Source organism: Bufo bufo, chromosome 5, assembly GCF_905171765.1.
Source record: "Bufo bufo chromosome 5, aBufBuf1.1, whole genome shotgun sequence".
NCBI classification, from domain to species: Eukaryota; Metazoa; Chordata; class Amphibia; order Anura; family Bufonidae; genus Bufo; species Bufo bufo.
This window is the reverse complement of record NC_053393.1, coordinates 255,216,429-255,236,408: the sequence shown is the minus strand read 5'-3', so window position 1 is coordinate 255,236,408 and position 19,980 is coordinate 255,216,429. Positions and strand designations below refer to the sequence as shown.

Genomic DNA, 19,980 nt, shown 5'->3' with positions numbered 1-19,980 from the left:
CCTGGCAGACAGGAGAAAACGGGAACTGCAGGTCAGAGGAAAAGCATCAATTCCTACATCAACTTTGCCCAAAGTAGCAGATGAAGCAGAATTTGATGATTTACCTTTTGAGGTTTTTCTCTTATTATCGCTCTTAGTACAGTTCAAGAATCTCCTAGACGGACAAACATTTGCCAAATGACCTATGCCCCCACAACAAAAACACACCATACTCTGAGGACTAAATCCTCTTTTATCAGGGGCAAGTCGACCTAGCTGCATGGGCTCCTCCTCAGAGGGGAGCGAGACAGGATGAGGCCCCTGCACACTGAATGAATCCGCACCACTGCCCCTAGACTGACAATGGCTGGACAGAGAGGTCTCGTTTCTTTCTCTTAGACGCCTGTCAAGGCATACCGCCAATGACATGGCAGACTCTAAGGACGTTGGTCTCTCATGGAAAGCAAACGCATCTTTCAATCTCTCTGAGAGACCATGACAGAACTGACTCCGGAGTGCAGCATCATTCCAACCCGAATCAGCTGCCCATCTCCGAAATTCAGAACAATAAAGCTCCGCAGACAGTTTGTTCTGGCATAAAACACGTAAGTTAGATTCTGCCAGAGCAACACGATCCGGGTCATCATAAATCTGCCCCAGGGCCACAAAAAATCTTTCCACGGATCGAAGGGAGGGATCCCCTGATGGCAGCGAAAAAGCCCAAGTCTGAGCATTACCCCTGAGCAGGGAGATGACAATCCTCACCCTCTGCTCCTCCTTACCAGAGGAGTGGGGACACAAGCAAAAATGGAGTTTGCATGCCTCTCTGAAGCGAACAAAATTCTCACTGCCCCCGGAGAACGTTTCCGGAAGTGAGACCTTTGGCTCGCAACAGACTCCATGAGCCGGAGCAGAGCCCAATGCTTGAAGCTGAGTCATAGATTGACGGAGATCCGCTACATCCAAAGAAAGACCCTGCATGCGGTCAACCAGGCCAGAAAGCGGATCCATGTCAAAAAAGGACGGTTTTGGTGGATTATAATGTCACGGCTGTATGTGAGCAACAATAGTATACACAGTAAAAGAGCTACTGACCGGACCCAAACTAGGGAGGATAAAGGGTGACCCCTGTCAGACCCTCAAAGCTCTCCCTATGCTGCTAAAGCACATGCCCGGATCCAAATGGCGGAACGAGGCATGCCCACGTGCCTAAGACTGATGACCACTGTAACCCCTACAATAGTGGAAGGGGCACGGCCACCGGTGCCCTACTCAGTATATGGAGGGAACCGTGGCCACCTCAGATCCAGTCAGAAAATAATCAGGTACACAACAATGTCTGTACACTTAGCTAAAGGTGTTGCAGCCGCAGAGAAGACGGATCCAAGGACAGCTGGCAATATCCGGAGTGCTTGCTGCAGCAGAACACAGGTCCAGTGAACTGATAGCTACAAGTGAAGATACTAAAGCAAGAGCTACAACTGAAATGAAAACTATAATCCACGCCCTACAAAAGGAGGAGGGGTGATATAAAGAGAGGGAAATCAAACGCATGAGGAACAGCTGGGAGGAAGGAAACCAAAAGTAAACAGAGCAGTGAGAACTCCTCCCAGCTCTAGTAGTGACATCATCACAGGGGTGGAGAAACAGAGCTGTGAGAACGTCCCAAAGCTCTGGTAGTGACAATAAAGAGTAGAAGCAGTATTACAGTGCTTCAAAGTGGTATAGTGGTAGAAAGGGCTTTTGCCCCATAGAGAATGGGGGGCAAAATACTATTGGGCAGTCCTGCTCAGGTTGGGTTCCAGTCCACTGGAATCTTTGCTCGTTCGCGAAGAGGATCACCTGCTGGCGGAGTGCCGGCAGGTAGAATGCTCAGGGCCGACAATTTCTGCTCTGCAGCCCGCGGCGTTGTGCACACGTGGAATGTGCCGTTATGTGCAACTATAAGTTTCACCGGAAAGCCCCACCTGTAGCGGACTTGATTGTCCCGCAGGATTCTAGTGAGGGGGGCAAACTCCTTCCTTTTGGCCAGGGTTGTCGCAGATAAATCCGGGAATACTGAGATGCCGCCAAAGGAGCTGGTGGGCTCCGGGTCCTTCCGGAGTGCTTTCAGAAAGGCTTCTTTGACTTGGTAGAAGTGTATCCTCACCAGGACATCATGAGGGACCTCTGGAGCAAGGCTTGCCGGCTTGGGGATCCTGTGAATGCGGTCAATAGAAAGGTCCATCTCTGAGAGACTTGGTAAGGCCTCTTTGAGTAAGGTTTGCAGCAGTGAGAGTAGCTGATCAGGGCCCACCGTCTCAGGCACACCCCGGAGTCTAACATTGTTTCGTCGACTCCGGTCCTCCATGTCGGCAACTTTAGATGGTAGCTTGCCTACCTCCTCCTCAAGGGCAGCGTTAGCGTCTATCAGCAGATTATGTGAGGCGGTAAGTTCCGCCATCTTGCCTTCTAGATGCGAAGTGCGCTCTCCCAGCTGTGTTATTTCAGCTTGTACTTCCCTGAGAACGATGTGGAAGTCCTCTTTTATGGAAGATCGTAGAGAGTCCAGCATACTCCGGAGCAGCTCCTCTGTAAGCGGTGAGGAGCTATCTGATAGTTGTCGGGAAGTGGCGTGAACTTTGCTCGGCGAGGAAGCGGAGGAGCCGTCACAAGATGGCGTGGAGGGCAGCTTCGGGCATACGCTCAACGGCAGAGTTTTGTGAAAGAACTCTGTGAGTTTCGCCGGTGCCTGCCGCTTCTTGACTCGCCCCATATGTGGACAGGATGCAGGAGGAGAGATCCTCATAAATTTGGTAGCAGGAAAGGCTGAGATTAAGCCGGATTGTAGTGGTGGAAGCGGAGCTCCTCAAATAAGCAGCCAGCGCCATCAGCGTCCAGGCAACCTCCCCACTTGTTATTTTATTTTTTTGTGGAGGTGAGGTGACAAAAACAGCAATTCCATCATTGTTTTTAACAATATTTTTACAGAGTTCACTGCAAATGATTAGTAACTTGATACCTTTATAGATCAGGTTGTTACGGAGGCAGCGATACCAATTATGTGTATTTTTTTTATAACTTACAGTAGGTGAACCCGATTTTGTGTCAATCTCGCTGTATTTCTCGGCGAGATTGAGCACATACGAGCCCCATCGCGGGAGCCAGCGCCGAGCTGGCTTGCCGCGATGGAGACAGAGCCGTCATAGAAGCGACGGGAGATCCGACTTGGATTCCCGCCAATTCTACACGTGTGCGGCGTTTGTTATGAATCCTGAGGGGGAAGTCCCCGCCGGATTTTAAATAAAAATCCGGCCTGGGTCCCGCCCTCAGGAGCATACCGGGCCCTTAGGTCTGTTATGGGTTGTAAGGAGAGCCCCCCCTACGCCGAAAAAAACGGCGTAGGGGGTCCCCCTACAATCCATACCAGACCCGTATCCAAAGCACGCTACCCCGGCCAGCCAGGAAGGGAGTGGGGACGAGCGAGCGCCCCCCCCCCTCCTGAGCCGTACCAGGCTGCATGCCCTCAACATGGGGGGTTGGGTGCTCTGGGGCAGGGGGCGCACTGCGGCCCCCCCACCTCAGAGCACCCTGTCCCCATGTTGATGAGGACAGGGCCCCTTCCCGACAACCCTGGCCGTTGGTTGTCGGGGTATGCGGGCGGGAGGCTTAACGGAATCTGGGAGCCCCCTTTAATAAGGGGGCCCCCAGATACCGGCCCCCCACCCTAAGTGAATGAGTATGGGGTACATCGTACCCCTACCCATTCACCTGCAAGAAAAGTGGTAAAAACACAAATAAACCACACAGTGTATTAAAATATTTTATTTTTCTGCTCCGGAGGCCGCCCCCTGTCTTCTTTATTAGCTCTTTTACCAGGGGGGGGCTCTTCTTCTTCCGATATCCCGACGGGTCTTCTCCGCTATCCGGGGGGTCTTCTCAACTCTCCGGGGTTCTCCTTCTGTCTTCTCCGCTATCCGGGGGGTCTTCTCAACTCTCCGGGGTTCTCCTTCTGTCTTCTCCTTCTGTCTTGTTGTCTCCTTCTGTCTTCTGTCTCCGGGGGGGGCTCTTCTTCTTCCGATATCCCGACGGGTCTTCTCCGCTATCCGGGGGGGTCTTCTCAACTCTCCGGGGTTCTCCTTCTGTCTTCTCCTTCTGTCTTGTTGTCTCGGCGCACCCCGATTCTTCGTCTTCTCTTCTTGTTTTCGCCTCTCTCTGTTGTTGACTCGGCGCACCCCGGTTCTTCGTCTCGCGAGACGAAGAATCGGGGTGCACCGAGTCTCGCGAGACGAAGAACCGGGGTGCGCCGAGTCTCGCGAGACGAAGAACCGGGGTGCGCCGAGTCAACAACAGAGAGAGGCGAAAACAGAAGGAGAACCCCGGAGACAGAAGACAGAAGGAGACAACAAGACAGAAGGAGAAGACAGAAGGAGAACCCCGGAGAGTTGAGAAGACCCCCCGGATAGCGGAGAAGACAGAAGGAGAACCCCGGAGAGTTGAGAAGACCCCCCCGGATAGCGGAGAAGACAGAAGGAGAACCCCGGAGACAGAAGACAGAAGGAGACAACAAGACAGAAGGAGAAGACAGAAGGAGAACCCCGGAGAGTTGAGAAGACCCCCCGGATAGCGGAGAAGACCCGTCGGGATATCGGAAGAAGAAGAGCCCCCCCCTGGTAAAAGAGCTAATAAAGAAGACAGGGGGCGGCCTCCGGAGCAGAAAAATAAAATATTTTAATACACTGTGTGGTTTATTTGTGTTTTTACCACTTTTCTTGCAGGTGAATGGGTAGGGGTACGATGTACCCCATACTCATTCACTTAGGGTGGGGGGCCGGTATCTGGGGGCCCCCTTATTAAAGGGGGCTCCCAGATTCCGTTAAGCCTCCCGCCCGCATACCCCGACAACCAACGGCCAGGGTTGTCGGGAAGGGGCCCTGTCCTCATCAACATGGGGACAGGGTGCTCTGAGGTGGGGGGGCCGCAGTGCGCCCCCTGCCCCAGAGCACCCAACCCCCCATGTTGAGGGCATGCAGCCTGGTACGGCTCAGGAGGGGGGGGGGCGCTCGCTCGTCCCCACTCCCTTCCTGGCTGGCCGGGTAGCGTGCTTTGGATACGGGTCTGGTATGGATTGTAGGGGGACCCCCTACGCCGTTTTTTTCGGCGTAGGGGGGGCTCTCCTTACAACCCATAACAGACCTAAGGGCCCGGTATGCTCCTGAGGGCGGGACCCAGGCCGGATTTTTATTTAAAATCCGGCGGGGACTTCCCCCTCAGGATTCATAACAAACGCCGCACACGTGTAGAATTGGCGGGAATCCAAGTCGGATCTCCCGTCGCTTCTATGACGCGCTTGCTGGGATGTGCTGTCACTATCCCAGTGAGTGCGAGATCTCGGCACCACGTCGCCGAGTATCAGCGCGACGCTGTCGTGCTGAAAACACAATGTCAGAAACACCTACTGTATAAGTGAACGGATATGGGTTATATGCCATACATGCCATTTGGACATAGGGTTGTGTCCAAATGCGTGAAGGGGTTAATATGCCTGGCATATATTTCTATACTTTTTTTAAAGCTACTTTTAATTTTTTTTAAAGGGGTTGTCCAGTATCATTAATGGAGTTTTCTGGAAGGGACATGTTTTAACATAGAGACACTGTATCGAGACGAGTCTTATTAGACTTGTATGCTCTCCATTAAAGATAAACCAATAACTGTAGAGTCTAAGGATTCGTTAGATATAAGATAATCACGCTACTACCAGATGATGGTGAAGGGTACTGTTTATTGTTTATTGGTGGTAAATGTCCTCTTCGGTCCCTCTATGCCACTAGTGGTTGGTAAGATCAACACTGAGGGCAGAGTCCAACAAGTTACCATTTTCTTGTTGATGTTGTTATCCGTTGGCACGCAGGAGAGGAAAAACCCCCTGTGGAGGAAACCTCTAGGGAACCATGGCGTAAGGACTACCCTTCCCTTGGGTACAAGAGGCAGCTTGTGGACTAGAAGCGCTGGCGGTCAATTCATTGATTCGTGGAAGAATCTTCATCGACTTCCTGCTGCTTCTCTGCTCCTGCTACTCTGCAGGTTATGACCCTCAGGTTACTCCTAGTGGCAGTTGGAAATGAAACTGAAGGACCAGGACTGTTATATCACAGTACCGATAAGTCGTCAGGAGAGTACATAAGGTCAGAGGTTGGAATTTGAGGCTCATACAAGGACAGAAATTCTCGGTGGATTTTCTGGTGAGTGTGATGTCATCAAGAGGCTCTGCTATAACATGATGGTTTTCTCCCACTGATGTATTGCGGACATCTGTATATATAGTGGAGCTGCTCACTTCCAGTGGTTTATCCTCCTCCAGATCCTGTGGACGATCTCTCTCACAAATCTGCCAAATGTTCTGCCAAGAGATAAAATAGCATTGTAATAGTGGTAACCACCTGCACTTTTACCCTGTAGACCCATCAGCAGACTATAAGCTTCCATCAGTGAATGGACTCCACACCACACTCTGCTGATAGAATTACAGGTAATGGAGGGAACTTTCAATAATCCCCATATTTCCCTCTCCGTTACGATGACCCACCTGCGATGACGTATGACAGGTTCTTGTATTGGCTTTATGACCTGCCATCTGGCATTGGCAAAAGTGAATCCACAGAATAGCTTTTGATCTTTATCGGCCATTGGTGGCTTATTGGCTTCGGTGGAGGATAGGACATCATTTATTTTTTTCGATGTCATCACTGGTGGCTGTGGAGAGAAGATCCAAGATCCTGTGTTTAACAAAAAAGGGCACAATGGAACTTTACTACTACCCACATCTTCCCAGGATCCTGTACTTACTGGTCCTGGTTGGAATGGTGGACAAGCTGCTGCTTCCTCTATATCTGTCCACTCGATGTCCATGAAAAATGGATGTTCCCTGATGTTACATACCGCTAACTGGCGACTCTCTGGTGACTTGATTAAGAGCTGGAAAAAAATATATTGAAGACATTTCAGAATTGTAGATCACACTTTCCAATGTAGTCCCTAGTTTTCAATGTCATATTTAGCCGCTGTTGTACTGCTATATATTTTTATACTTACCCTCTCTATGAGGTCTCTGGCTTGTGGGTCGAGTCGTTTTGGGTAGGTGGGAACATCGTTGATCAGGGACTTCTGAATTTTTTCAGGAAATATACTGGCAGAGAATGGATATTTGCCAGTAGCCATCTGATATATCGTCACACCAGCTGAGAACCAGTCCACTGCCGTGTTGTAGGGCTTCTCCAGAAGAATCTGTAGAAATATCAGGTTGACAATAAAAAAATAAGAGCATTGTCCAGAGCAGCAGAAGTCATGGAGATGTCCAGCCCTATGCACAATGAGAAGCACATAGATGATTCCTCACCTCGGGTGCCATGTAGCTAAGAGTTCCGGCATATTGTGAGATCTTCCTTTCCCCAAAGATGTTCATCACGGCAAGACCGAAATCGGCAATCTTCAAGTGACCGGCGCTGTCCATTAAGATGTTTTCTGGTTTTATGTCTCTATGTATGATGCCTCTGTTATGGAGAAACTACAGCCCACAGATGATCTCAGCTGCAAAAAATCTGATCACAAAAAAAGAGAAAACATCAACATTAAGACCAATAAATGATATAAAGATGGATGTTCCTGACAACTATTGTCTTTATCTAAGATATCTATGTTCTGCCTTACCTGGTGACTGGAATGGTGAATGGGGCTTTGGCATGTATGAGGTCACCTAGGTCTCCTCCGCTGAGAAACTCCATGATGAAGAAGGCATAGTCCTGTGATAAAGATAGAGCATATCATGTAAGTTTCAAAAAAACTTAACTATGGAATATTAGAGTGCATATATATACCCTGCTTTGGAGATGTTATGCTTCTCAAGTAGAAGAAGCCAGAGGTTCAGGTTGACCTACCATCATAGTGCAAGTCTTGGAACTCATTTAAGTACAACAATGTTGGCAAAAGTAGGATGGGGTTGGAAAGAACTGACCTACTCACAAAACCCATTAGTGAATAAGACTCTTACCTTGGTCTGGAAGGTTGCATAAGCATGGGTGAATAGTGGACTTTTCCCAGTCACCTCCAGGACCTGTCGCTCAATCAGAACGTTGTTTCTAAAGTTCTGAAGCAGGACCCTCTTCTTCACCAGCTTCACTGCCAGTTGTTGTTGGCAGTCGGGATGTGTGGCCAGCATGACCTAGAGGAGACAGAACATTAGAACTTGAGGAACGGCGCATCCTGCCATGAGAAGACGTGAAATCTTGATTTTGCTATAGTCATATTACTACACATAAGGAAAAAGTGACAACAACTCCTGATACTTACTTTACCAAAACCACCCTCTCCAAGAATTTTATGGAAGGTGAAGCTTTCCAGTCCAGTCACAATGATGGGGGTTTCTGCTGGGGTTTTCACTGGTAGAGAGAAGAGACATTATAGTTAATATTCCTGCATTTGGCCTCCAATAGTAATTACGTTATGAGAGGATAAGAGTTTTATGGGGCATGAAAGACAAAAATGCTCATTAATCATGTTCATAAGTGGGCAAACCCATTGATATGTTATTGGGGGATATTGGCTCTAGGTGTCTTAGATCTGCACTCACCTGACAGCTGTTCCATCTCAGTGTTATAGGATGTGCTGGGTCCATCTTCAGCTTTTCCCCCTGTCTTTTCTCCCCTCTTCCTCTTTTTTAGGATACTCTCCTGTATAGGGCTTCCAGGTCTTTTCGAAGCTTTGATCATTTTTTCTTTGCCGCCATCTTTTGCATTCTCTGATGTTTCTATTCTCCTCCTCTTATTTGGCGTCTGAACTCTCCTCTTTCTCTTCCTTTTTGTTTTTTTGGGAAGATTCTTTGGAATCTCCATGTTCAGCCCATAGATGTCACTGGGTTGAGGAAGGTCCTGTGCGCCTTCAGCGCGTTCCATGATGACACTTGGAACGGCTTGGCTTACAGGCCCTCTTTTCTGGTCTTTGAACAAAACCAAAATTTGCTGAGCGCAAGTAAAAGTCGCTTTCACCCGTCAAGTGATGAAGAAATATGGCCGAAAGTCAGGCTGCAGAAAGCTAGAATCAATTGTTATATGACATCACAAAGGCATCTGTGACATCACCACATTCTAAAGGTCACATGACTTTACAGAGGTACCTGTGTCATGGCTGGCTGTCAAAGGTGACATGACATTACAGGTACCTGTAACATCATCAGCCTGGCTGACAGGCCTGTGTTTATCAGCAGTTTTAAAGGTCCATGATTTTCTATTTACTAAGTCTCTCTAGCATTTATCATTTATATTATATCCAGTTTATTTCCAGAATAAAAACTCTCCTCTGTGGGGTTAAATCAATGGGTAGATCAGTAACTTCGACAATGAGATCACGTGCTTGTCGCCATAAGGGAATAATAAGAGGGCAGAACCACCACATGTGAGCAGGAGTACCTTTTTGGCCACAACCACGCCAGAAAATGGGCGAGTAACCTGCTGATACATGTGCTAGCCTATCAGGTGTAAGGTACCACCTTAAATGAATTTTTCTGTTTTGTTCTGCATGGTTAATGCATTTGGATGGTTTGACTGCCCAAAACAACGCGTCTTGCCATGCTGTCAGTGGAAACGTAGTGTCAAGTTCCTCCTCCCATCTGATCATAAATTGCAATTTGTGTTCAGTATAATGTGAGGTCAGGAGTTGGTGCATTATGGATAGCCATTTTTTTGTAGAAGGAGCTAGGGTGAAGAATTTAACGGCTGCCATGACCATGGGTGGGGGTCTCTCATTTGTAAGAGGAGGGAGTGAGCTCAGGAGCTGCCGGACCTGGAGATACTGATAGAAATAGTGGTTAGGCAGGGTGTATTGACTATGCAGAGACTCAAATTGTACTACATGTTGGCCATCAAAGAGTTTCCCTATGGTTTCAATGCCTCTAGTATACCATTGGGAAAGAGACAAACCTGGAATAAGGAATTCTAGTGTTTTTAAAGGAAATTGTTTCCAATCCATGAATTGTGAAAATTTGAGGCTAGATAACATATGTTTCCAGGCGGCAGAGGTAGCCACCATAGGCCCTGTGGGTAAATTGATGTGAAGCTGGCCCAGAGATTGAGCAGCGAGGTAACTACTAAGGGAAGATCCTTTAATTAGCGCTTCTTCAAGTTGTAGCCATCTCTGCGGACCGGACCGACACCACCACTCCTTGGCCTGAGAGAGTAATGAGGCCCAATAGTACGTCTTCACGTCCGGCACACCCAAACCACCCCTACGTATGGCTGGATATAGAGACGATTTACAAATCCTATGTTTGGTGTTGCCCCATATAAATCTCAGCATCTCCCTCTGGATTTGGTTGAGTGTATTTATGGGCACCTGCATTGGAATACACTGGAGTTTATACAAAATCTTTGGTAAGGTTAGCTTTTTAACTAGGTTTATCCTAGCTATCCAGGACAGATTGTGAGCAGACATGTTCACATAGTCTTTTTGCAGATCATTCTTTAGAGCTTTAAGATTTGTGGATACCAGTTGTTGGGTTGATGGGGTTAGAATAATGCCTAGGTAAGTGATATGGTCAAATTCCCAGTTAAACTGAAACTTATTCTGGATGTTGTTTTGGACACAGTCAGGTATGAACAGGGGTAGTATATTGGATTTTGAGACATTAATTTTGTAATAGGAGATTTCAGAAAACCTCTGTAAGACATCCCACACAGCTACTAGTGATTTTTCAGGATTAGTCATGGTTAAGATCACATCATCAGCGTATAAGGTCAACTTGTGATGTTGCACACCGACAGGGATGCCCCCTATGGCACTATTTGACCTGATGGCTTCTGCAAGGGGTTCCATTACCAGTGCAAAGATTAAAGGAGACAGGGGGCACCCATGTCGGGTACCGTTTATTATGTGGAATGACCTGGAGAGGAACTACGAGGCCAATACTCTGGCTGAAGGGCTCGAGTATAATCCCATGATACCTCTCACGATAGGTCCCGAGAAGCCACATTTTTGGAGTACTTTTTCCAGGTACCCCCAGTGCACCCTATCAAATGCTCTCTCAGCATCTAGAGACAGGAACACTGTGGGGGACCTAGAAAGCTCTGCCATATGCAGGAGATCTATAATGCGCCTGGTCCCATCTCTGCATTGCCTGCTGGCCACAAACCCCACCTGGTCAATATCCACCAAAGTTGGAAGAACTTTGTGGAGTCTAGAGGCTAAAGTTTTTTGAAAAAAGTTTGATATCCGTGTTCAATAAGGATATGGGCCTAAAATTGCCAGGAGAATCTGCAGGTTTACAAAGTTTAGGTAATGTGACTATCGTCGCGGTTAACATTTCAGGGGGGATGTGGCCTGTGCATAAGAAGGTGTTAAATAGCTTCTTCAGGAGTGGGGTCAGGGAATTCCGGAAAGTTTTATAGTATTCGTTTATGTAACCGTCTGGGCCAGGGGCAGAATGTAATTTGGCTGAGCGTATCGCCTGTTCTATTTCTAGGGCTTCAATAGGGGCATTTAGGGTGTTTAGATCAGACTCTGACAGGCGGGGGAAAGATAAACGATCTAAGAACGCTGCTATGCCTTCAGACTGGGGCTGGGGAGTGGAGCTACTATTGCGTAGGTTATATAAGTTTTCATAATATTCTGCAAAAGTATCCAAAATCTTTTGGGGATGGGTAATGAGTTGGGAATTCTCTGATTTTAGATGGGCAATTCTGCTTGTCGCATTCTTGCGTCTTACCCTTCTAGCGAGTAGGGATCCCGCTTTGTCGCCTATAATATAATATGTGGCCTTCATTCGTCTAAGCGAGCACTCATGGTCGTATAACAGAATGGTCCTAAGATTAGCCCTTGCATCAAATAGTTGTTTTTGGAGTGAAGGGCTGGGGTGCAGTTTATATTCTTGTCAATTTTGGAAAGTGACTCTAGTGCCTCTGAGAGGAGCTTGAGCCATTGTTTTTTCAAATGAGAAGCAAGTTGGAGTAGAATACCTCTCATATACGCCTTGTGTGTGTTCCAGAGGGTAGATGCCGAGATCCCTGGACTATCATTTATATCAATAAATTCACCAATGGATTTCTCTATATATTCAACCCTTTCTAGCCGTTTCAGCAAGTAAGCATTCAGTCTCCACTGCGGAGGGGAGGGACTTGGCAAACCTGTTTGGATCTCAAGAGTTATGGGAGCATGATCAGACCAAGCCGTGAGACCTATGCTTGAGTCTGAGGCCTTACATAGCAAATCAGTAGAGATAAGAAAATAATCTATTCTGGATTGTGATAAGTGAGCAGGGGAGAGGAAAGTATAGTCACGTTGTCCACCATAGAGGTATCTCCAAATGTCATGAAGCTGAAATTCAGCTATGAGGGATTTGAGGTCCCGTCTGTGTGTCAGGGTGCAGTTATTACAATCCATATCTGCATTTGCCGGTACATTAAAGTCACCCCCAATCACAGTGGAGCCTGACGCCACTGCTTTGAGTTTGCGGAAAAAACTGCGGAAGAAGGATATTTGTTTGCTGTTAGGTGCATAGACGGTGGCTATCGTCACTGGTAGGTTATCTAATAGACCCGTTATTATAATATATCTGCCCTTGCTGTCCGTCGTTAAAGAGGACAAAGTGAACGCTACATTCATTTTTATCGCTATTAAAACTCCTGCTTTCTTTTTCTTAAACACGGGAGAGTAGAAGATATGTGGGAAATCAGGATGTGTACATCTATGATTATCTTTCAGCAGCAAATGGGTTTCTTGAGCAATTAGTACATTACAGTGTGAGGACATAGCATCAGCCCATAACATTTTCCTCTTAAATGGGGAGTTCAATCCACTAACATTCAGCGAATACATTTTAACCCCCATCGAGATAGTAAGTATACCAGCTTAACCCTGCTCCGTTCGGACAAAGGTATAGGGACGTATATAGGGGGTAGACATCATCACACATTTTAAACGGAGGTAGAGCCTCCAAAAACGTCAGAGTTGAAAAAACTAAGAAAACATAGAACGCAAAAGTTAACATATAAAGAGTAGAAGCAGTATTACAGTGCTTCAAAGTGGTATAGTGGTAGAAAGGGCTTTTGCCCCATAGAGAATGGGGGGCCAAATACTATTGGGCAGTCCTGCTCAGGTCGGGTTCCAGTCCACTGGAATCTTTGCTCGTTCGCGAAGAGGATCACCTGCTGGCGGAGTGCCAGCAGGTAGAATGCTCAGGGCCGACAATTTCTGCTCTGCATCCCGCGGCGTTGTACACACGTGGAATGTGCCGTTATGTGCAACTATAAGTTTCACCGGAAAGCCCCACCTGCAGCGGACTTGATTGTCCCGCAGGATTCTAGTGAGGGGGGCAAACTCCTTCCTTTTGGCCAGGGTTGTCGCACATAAATCCGGGAATACTGAGATGCTGCCAAAGGAGCTGGTGGGCTCCGGGTCCTTCCGGAGTGCTTTCAGAAAGGCTTCTTTGACTTGGTAGAAGTGTATCCTCACCAGGACATCATGAGGGACCTCTGGAGCAAGGCTTGCCGGCTTGGGGATCCTGTGAATGCGGTCAATAGAAAGGTCCATCTCTGAGAGACTTGGTAAGGCCTCTTTGAGTAAGGTTTGCAGCAGTGAGAGTAGCTGATCAGGGCCCACCGTCTCAGGCACACCCCGGAGTCTGACATTGTTTCGTCGACTCCGGTCCTCCATGTCGGCAACTTTAGATGGTAGCTTGCCTACCTCCTCCTCAAGGGCAGCGTTAGCGTCTATCAGCAGATTATGTGAGGCAGTAAGTTCCGCCATCTTGCCTTCTAGATGCGAAGTGCGCTCTCCCAGCTGTGTTATTTCAGCTTGTACTTCCCTGAGAACGATGTGGAAGTCCTCTTTTATGGAAGATCGTAGGGAGTCCAACATACTCCGGAGCAGCTCCTCTGTAAGCGGTGAGGAGCTATCTGATAGTTGTCGGGATGTGGCGCGAACTTTGCTCGGCGAGGAAGCGGAGGAGCCGTCACAAGATGGCGTAGAGGGCAGCTTCTGGCTTACGCTCAACGGCGGAGTTTTGTGAAAGAACTCTGTGAGTTTCGCCGGAGCCTGGCGCTTCTTGACTCGCCCCATATGTCGACAGGATGCAGGAGGAGAGATCCTCATAAATTTGGTAGCAGGAAAGGCTGAGATTAAGCCGGATTGTAGTGCTGGAAGCGGAGCTCCTCAAATAAGCAGCCAGCGCCATCAGTGTCCAGGCAACCTCCCCACTTGTTATTTTATTTTTTTGTGGAGGTGAGGTGACAAAAACAGCAATTCCATCATTGTTTTTAACAATATTTTTACAGAGTTCACTGCAAATGATTAGTAACTTGATACCTTTATAGATCAGGTTGTTACGGAGGCAGCGATACCAATTATGTGTATTTTTTTTATAACTTATAAGTGAACGGATATGGGTTATATGCCATACATGCCATTTGGACGTAGGGTTGTGTCCAAATGCGTGAAGGGGTTAATATGCCTGGCATATATTTCTATACTTTTTTTAAAGCTACTTTTATTTATTTTTTAAAGGGGTTGTCCAGTATCATTAATGGAGTTTTCTGAAAGGGACATGTTTTAACATAGAGACACTGTATCGAGACGAGTCTTATTAGACTTGTATGCTCTCCATTAAAGATAAACCAATAACTGTAGAGTCTAAGGATTCGTTAGATATAAGATAATCACGCTACTACCAGATGATGGTGAATGGTACTGTTTATTGTTTATTGGTGGTAAATGTCCTCTTCAGTCCCTCTATGCCACTAGTGGATGGTAAGATCAACTCTGAGGGCAGAGTCCAACAAGTTACCATTTTCTTGTTGATGTTGTTATCCGTTGGCACGCAGGAGAGGAAAAACCCCCTGTGGAGGAAACCTCTAGGGAACCATGGCGTAAGGACTACCCTTCCCTTGGGTACAAGAGGCAACTTGTGGACTAGAAGCGCTGGCGGTCAATTCATTGATTCGTGGAAGAATCTTCATCGACTTCCTGCTGCTTCTCTGCTCCTGCTACTCTGCAGGTTATGACCCTCAGGTTACTCCTAGTGGCAGTTGGAAATGAAACTGAAGGACCAGGACTGTTATATCACAGTACCGATAAGTCGTCAGGAGAGTACATGAGGTCAGAGGTTGGAATTTGAGGCTCATACAAGGACAGCAATTCTCAGTGGATTTTCTGGTGAGTGTGATGTCATCAAGAGGCTCTGCTATAACATGATGGTTTTCTCCCACTGATCTATTGCGGACATCTGTATGTATAGTGGAGCTGCTCACTTCCAGTGGTTTATCCTCCTCCAGATCCTGTGGACGATCTCTCTCACAATTCTGCCAAATGTTCTGCCAAGAGATAAAATAGCATTGTAATAGTGGTAACCACCTGCACTTTTACCCTGTAGACCCATCAGCAGACTATAAGCTTCCATCAGTGAATGGACTCCACACCACACTCTGCTGATAGAATTACAGGTAATGGAGGGAACTTTCAATAATCCCCATATTTCCCTCTCAGTTACGATGACCCACCTGCGATGACGTATGACAGGTTCTTGTATTGGCTTTATGACCTGCCATCTGGCATTGGCAAAAGTGAATCCACAGAATAGCTTTTGATCTTTATCGGCCATTGGTGGCTTATTGGCTTCGGTGGAGGATAGGACATCATTTATTTTTTTCAATGTCATCACTGGTGGCTGTGGAGAGAAGATCCAAGATCCTGTGTTTAACAAGAAAGGGCACAATGGAACTTTACTACTACCCACATCTTGCCAGGATCCTGTACTTACTGGTCCTGGTTGGAATGGTGGACAAGCTGCTGCTTCCTCTATATCTGTCCACTCGATGTCCATGAAAAATGGATGTTCCCTGATGTTACATACCGCTAACTGGCGACTCTCTGGTGACTTGATTAAGAGCTGGAAAAAAATATATTGAAGACATTTCAGAATTGTAGATCACACTTTCCAATGTAGTCCCTAGTTTTCAATGTCATTTTTAGCAGCTGTTGTACTGCTATATATTTTTATACTCACCCTCTCTATGAGGTCTCTGGCTTGTGGGTTGAGTCGTTTTGGGTAGGTGGGAACATCGTTGATCAGTGACTTCTGAATTTTTTCAGGAAATATACTGGCAGAGAATGGATATTTGCCAGTAGCCATCTGATATATCGTCACACCAGCTGAGAACCAGTCCACTGCCGTGTTGTAGGGCTTCTCCAGAAGAATCTGTAGAAATATCAGGTTGACAATAAAAAAATAAGAGCATTGTCCAGAGCAGCAGAAGTCATGGAGATGTCCAGCCCTATGCACAATGAGAAGCACATAGATGATTCCTCACCTCGGGTGCCATGTAGCTAAGAGTTCCGGCATATTGTGAGATCTTCCTTTCCCCAAAGATGTTCATCACGGCAAGACCGAAATCGGCAATCTTCAAGTGACCGGCGCTGTCCATTAAGATGTTTTCTGGTTTTATGTCTCTATGTATGATGCCTCTGTTATGGAGAAACTGCAGCCCACAGATGATCTCAGCTGCACAAAATCTGATCACAAAAAAAGAGAAAACATCAACATTGAGACCAATAAATGATATAAAGATGGATGTTCCTGACAACTATTTTTCTTTATCTAAGATATCTATGTTCTGCCTTACCTGGTGACTGGAATGGTGAATGGGGCTTTGGCATGTATGAGGTCACCTAGGTCTCCTCCGCTGAGAAACTCCATGATAAAGAAGGTATAGTCCTGTGATAAAGATAGAGCATATCATGTAAGTTTCAAAAAAACTTAACTATGGAATATTAGAGTGCATATATATACCCTGCTTTGGAGATGTTATGCTTCTCAAGTAGAAGAAGCCAGAGGTTCAGGTTGACCTACCATCATAGTGCAAGTCTTGGAACTCATTTAAGTACAACAATGTTGGCAAAAGTAGGATGGGGTTGGAAAGAACTGACCTACTCACAAAACCCAGTAGTGAATAAGACTCTTACCTTGGTCTGGAAGGTGGCATAAGCATGGGTGAATAGTGGACTTTTCCCAGTCACCTCCAGGACCTGTCGCTCAATCAGAACTTTGTTTCTAAAGTTCTGAAGCAGGACCCTCTTCTTCACCAGCTTCACTGCCAGTTGTTGTTGGCAGTCGGGATGTGTGGCCAGCATGACCTAGAGGAGACAGAACATTAGAACTTGAGGAACGGCGCATCCTGCCATGAGAAGACGTGAAATCTTGATTTTGCTATAGTCATATTACTACACATAAGGAAAAAGTGACAACAACTCCTGATACTTACTTTACCAAAACCACCCTCTCCAAGAATTTTATGGAAGGTGAAGCTTTCCAGTCCAGTCACAATGATGGGGGTTTCTGCTGGGGTTTTCACTGGTAGAGAGAAGAGACATTATAGTTAATATTCCTGCATTTGGCCTCCAATAGTAATTACGTTATGAGAGGATAAGAGTTTTATGGGGCATGAAAGACAAAAATGCTCATTAATCATGTTCATAAGTGGGCAAACCCATTGATATGTTATTGGGGGATATTGGCTCTAGGTGTCTTAGATCTGCACTCACCTGACAGCTGTTCCATCTCAGTGTTATAGGATGTGCTGGGTCCATCTTCAGCTTTTCCCCCTGTCTTTTCTCCCCTCTTCCTCTTTTTTAGGATACTCTCCTGTATAGGGCTTCCAGGTCTTTTCGAAGCCTTGATCATTTTTTCTTTGCCGCCATCTTTCGCCTTCTCTGATGTTTCTATTCTCCTCCTCTTATTTGGCGTCTGAACTCTCCTCTTTCTCTTCCATTTTGTTTTTTTTGGGTAGATTCTTTGGAATCTCCATGTTCAGCCCATAGATGTCACTGGGTTGAGGAAGGTCCTGTGCGCCTTCAGCGCGTTCCATGATGACACTTGGAACGGCTTGGCTTACAGGACCTCTTTTCTGGTCTTTGAACAAAACCAAAATTTGCTGAGCGCAAGTAAAAGTCGCCTTCACCCGTCAAGTGATGAAGAAATATGGCCGAAAGTCAGGCTGCAGAAAGCTAGAATCAATTGTTATATGACATCACAAAGGCATCTGTGACATCACCACATTCTAAAGGTCACATGACTTTACAGAGGTACCTGTGTCATGGCTGACTGTCAAAGGTGACATGACATTACGGGTACCTGTAACATCATCAGCCTGGCTGACAGGCCTGTGTTTATCAGCAGTTTTAAAGGTTTATGATTTTCTATTTACTAAGTCTCTCTAGCATTTATCATTTATATTATATCCAGTTTATTCCCAGAATAAAAACTCTCCTCTACAAACAGTTTAACAATGGAACAAGATGCAATTCTACTCTAATTATGCATCTTGTTAGGGAAAATGATACATTGTGTCCAGGGTAGACATGGCGTCCCTTCATTCAGCTGTTTGTCGCCTACCAATTACACAAGGATAGACATTCATAAGGTTACATCATTAATATTTAGGACAAGAATAAGACATGCTCTTTCTTTGAAAATGAATGGTTCCGCACCCGTTCCATAAAATTGCGGAACAGATGCGGACCCATTCATACAGTCGTGTGAATGAGCCCTAAGGTCTGTTAAGAACGGATAAACTGTCAATTTTTAACAGACTTTTTTTCCACTGATGCCTTTCTGAGAAATGGGCATTCAAAACGGACCCATTCAATTGTATGGCGGCAGTCGGTCAGTGAAAAACAGACAAGATAGAACATGTTATATTTTTTGACATCCGTTATTCACTGGCCGTCAAAACAACTGCCGGGTAAATAACCTCATAGACTACCATTGGCCTTAAAATGGATGTGTGATGGCCGTTAAAAAAACATCCATCACATGTCCGTTTTTTTTACTGTCATGTACATGTAGCCTAAGGCCTTTTTATGCTACTTTAGTATTTTTCTTTGCTAGCATTTTAGAGTACACTATGTTTTTATGTAATTTATTAATAATTTTTTTTTACCTTTTTTTTATACCATTTAGCAATCATTTACATAATGTTCAAAGAAAGACCGGCACTTCACTCCTTGTTGAATGATTGCTTTATTGAAAGCATGGATACAGCGCTACAAGCAGCACATGTTTCGGCTCGAATTTGAGCCTTTGTCAAGCATTCGAGCCGAAACATGTGTTGCTTGTAGCGCTGTATCCATGCTTTCAATAAAGCAATTATTCAACAAGGAGTGAAGTGCTGGTCTTTCTTTGAATATTGAAGCGGGTTGTTTCATACCCTGGACACGAGCACCACGACACATGAGGAGGAGTGCCGACTGTTTTGTATCATTTTACATAATGTGATATATTTATAGAGTAGGTTGACACTGCTATGTGTGTATATTATTTGCTGCTTTGTATAATATTCAATCGCATCAAACCCTTCAAGCAACAGCCAGTTTGGACCAAATGTCGGATTCCAATTTTTCAAATCTGACGTGTCAGTTTATCTGGTGTTAATTTTGGAATGGTTTTACTTATCCAAGCCATTCTGAGATTGTTTTCTCGTGACACCATACTTCATGTTAGTGGTGAATTTGAGCTGATATGTTTTTCCTTTATGCATAAGAAAAAATCCAATATTTTCAAAATTAGAATTTCTCTGCTTTTAAAACGGATAGTGATACTTCATAAAATAGTTATTACTTTACATTCCCCATATGTCTTCTTTATATTGGCATCATTTTGTAAATGTTATTTTATTTTTTTAGGAAGTTAGAAGGCTTAGAAGTTTAGAAGCAAATTTTTAAATTTTTAAGAACATTTCCAAAACCCACTTTTTTAAGGACCACTTCAGTTAAGAAGTCACTTTGTGGGGCCTTCATAGTAGAAACCGCCTATAAATCACCAAATTTTAGAAAATACACCCCTGATTTTACACCTTCCCTGATTTTACAAACTTTATTAAACTCTTTAGGCGTTCCATAAGAATTAAAGCAAAGTAGAGGGGACATTTTAAAATGTGACACCCCCTAATGCACTGCAAAAATAGAATCTAAATATATAAAAAA

The 19,980-nt window shown here is 45.6% G+C and overlaps 1 protein-coding gene across 1 annotated transcript; it reads right to left on the bottom strand.

Annotated features, from left to right (window-relative positions):
• Positions 1-14,934: 14,934 nt before the first annotated feature.
• LOC121002491 (protein kinase C delta type-like) lies at positions 14,935-17,680 on the bottom strand. The gene is made up of 9 exons (XM_040433943.1): positions 17,542-17,680; positions 17,262-17,350; positions 16,963-17,133; positions 16,623-16,714; positions 16,311-16,512; positions 16,007-16,198; positions 15,761-15,889; positions 15,128-15,314; positions 14,935-15,041 (listed from the first exon to the last, which is right to left on the bottom strand). The coding sequence occupies exons 1-9, from the start codon at positions 17,678-17,680 to the stop codon at positions 14,935-14,937; spliced, it is 1,308 nt and encodes a 435-aa protein (XP_040289877.1).
• Between the last annotated feature and the right edge of the window lie 2,300 nt (positions 17,681-19,980).

Excerpts from the sequence above, each read along its gene's own strand:
- LOC121002491 (XM_040433943.1), bottom strand. The coding sequence starts at position 17,680 with ATGATCAAGGCTTCGAAAAGACCTGGAAGCCCTATACAGGAGAGTATC. Across the intron at positions 17,351-17,541 it reads TGAGATGGAACAGCTGTCAG|TGAAAACCCCAGCAGAAACC; the intron begins GTGAGTGCAGAT and ends TCTCTCTACCAG. Across the intron at positions 15,890-16,006 it reads CCAGAGACCTCATAGAGAGG|CTCTTAATCAAGTCACCAGA; the intron begins GTGAGTATAAAA and ends ATTTTTTTCCAG.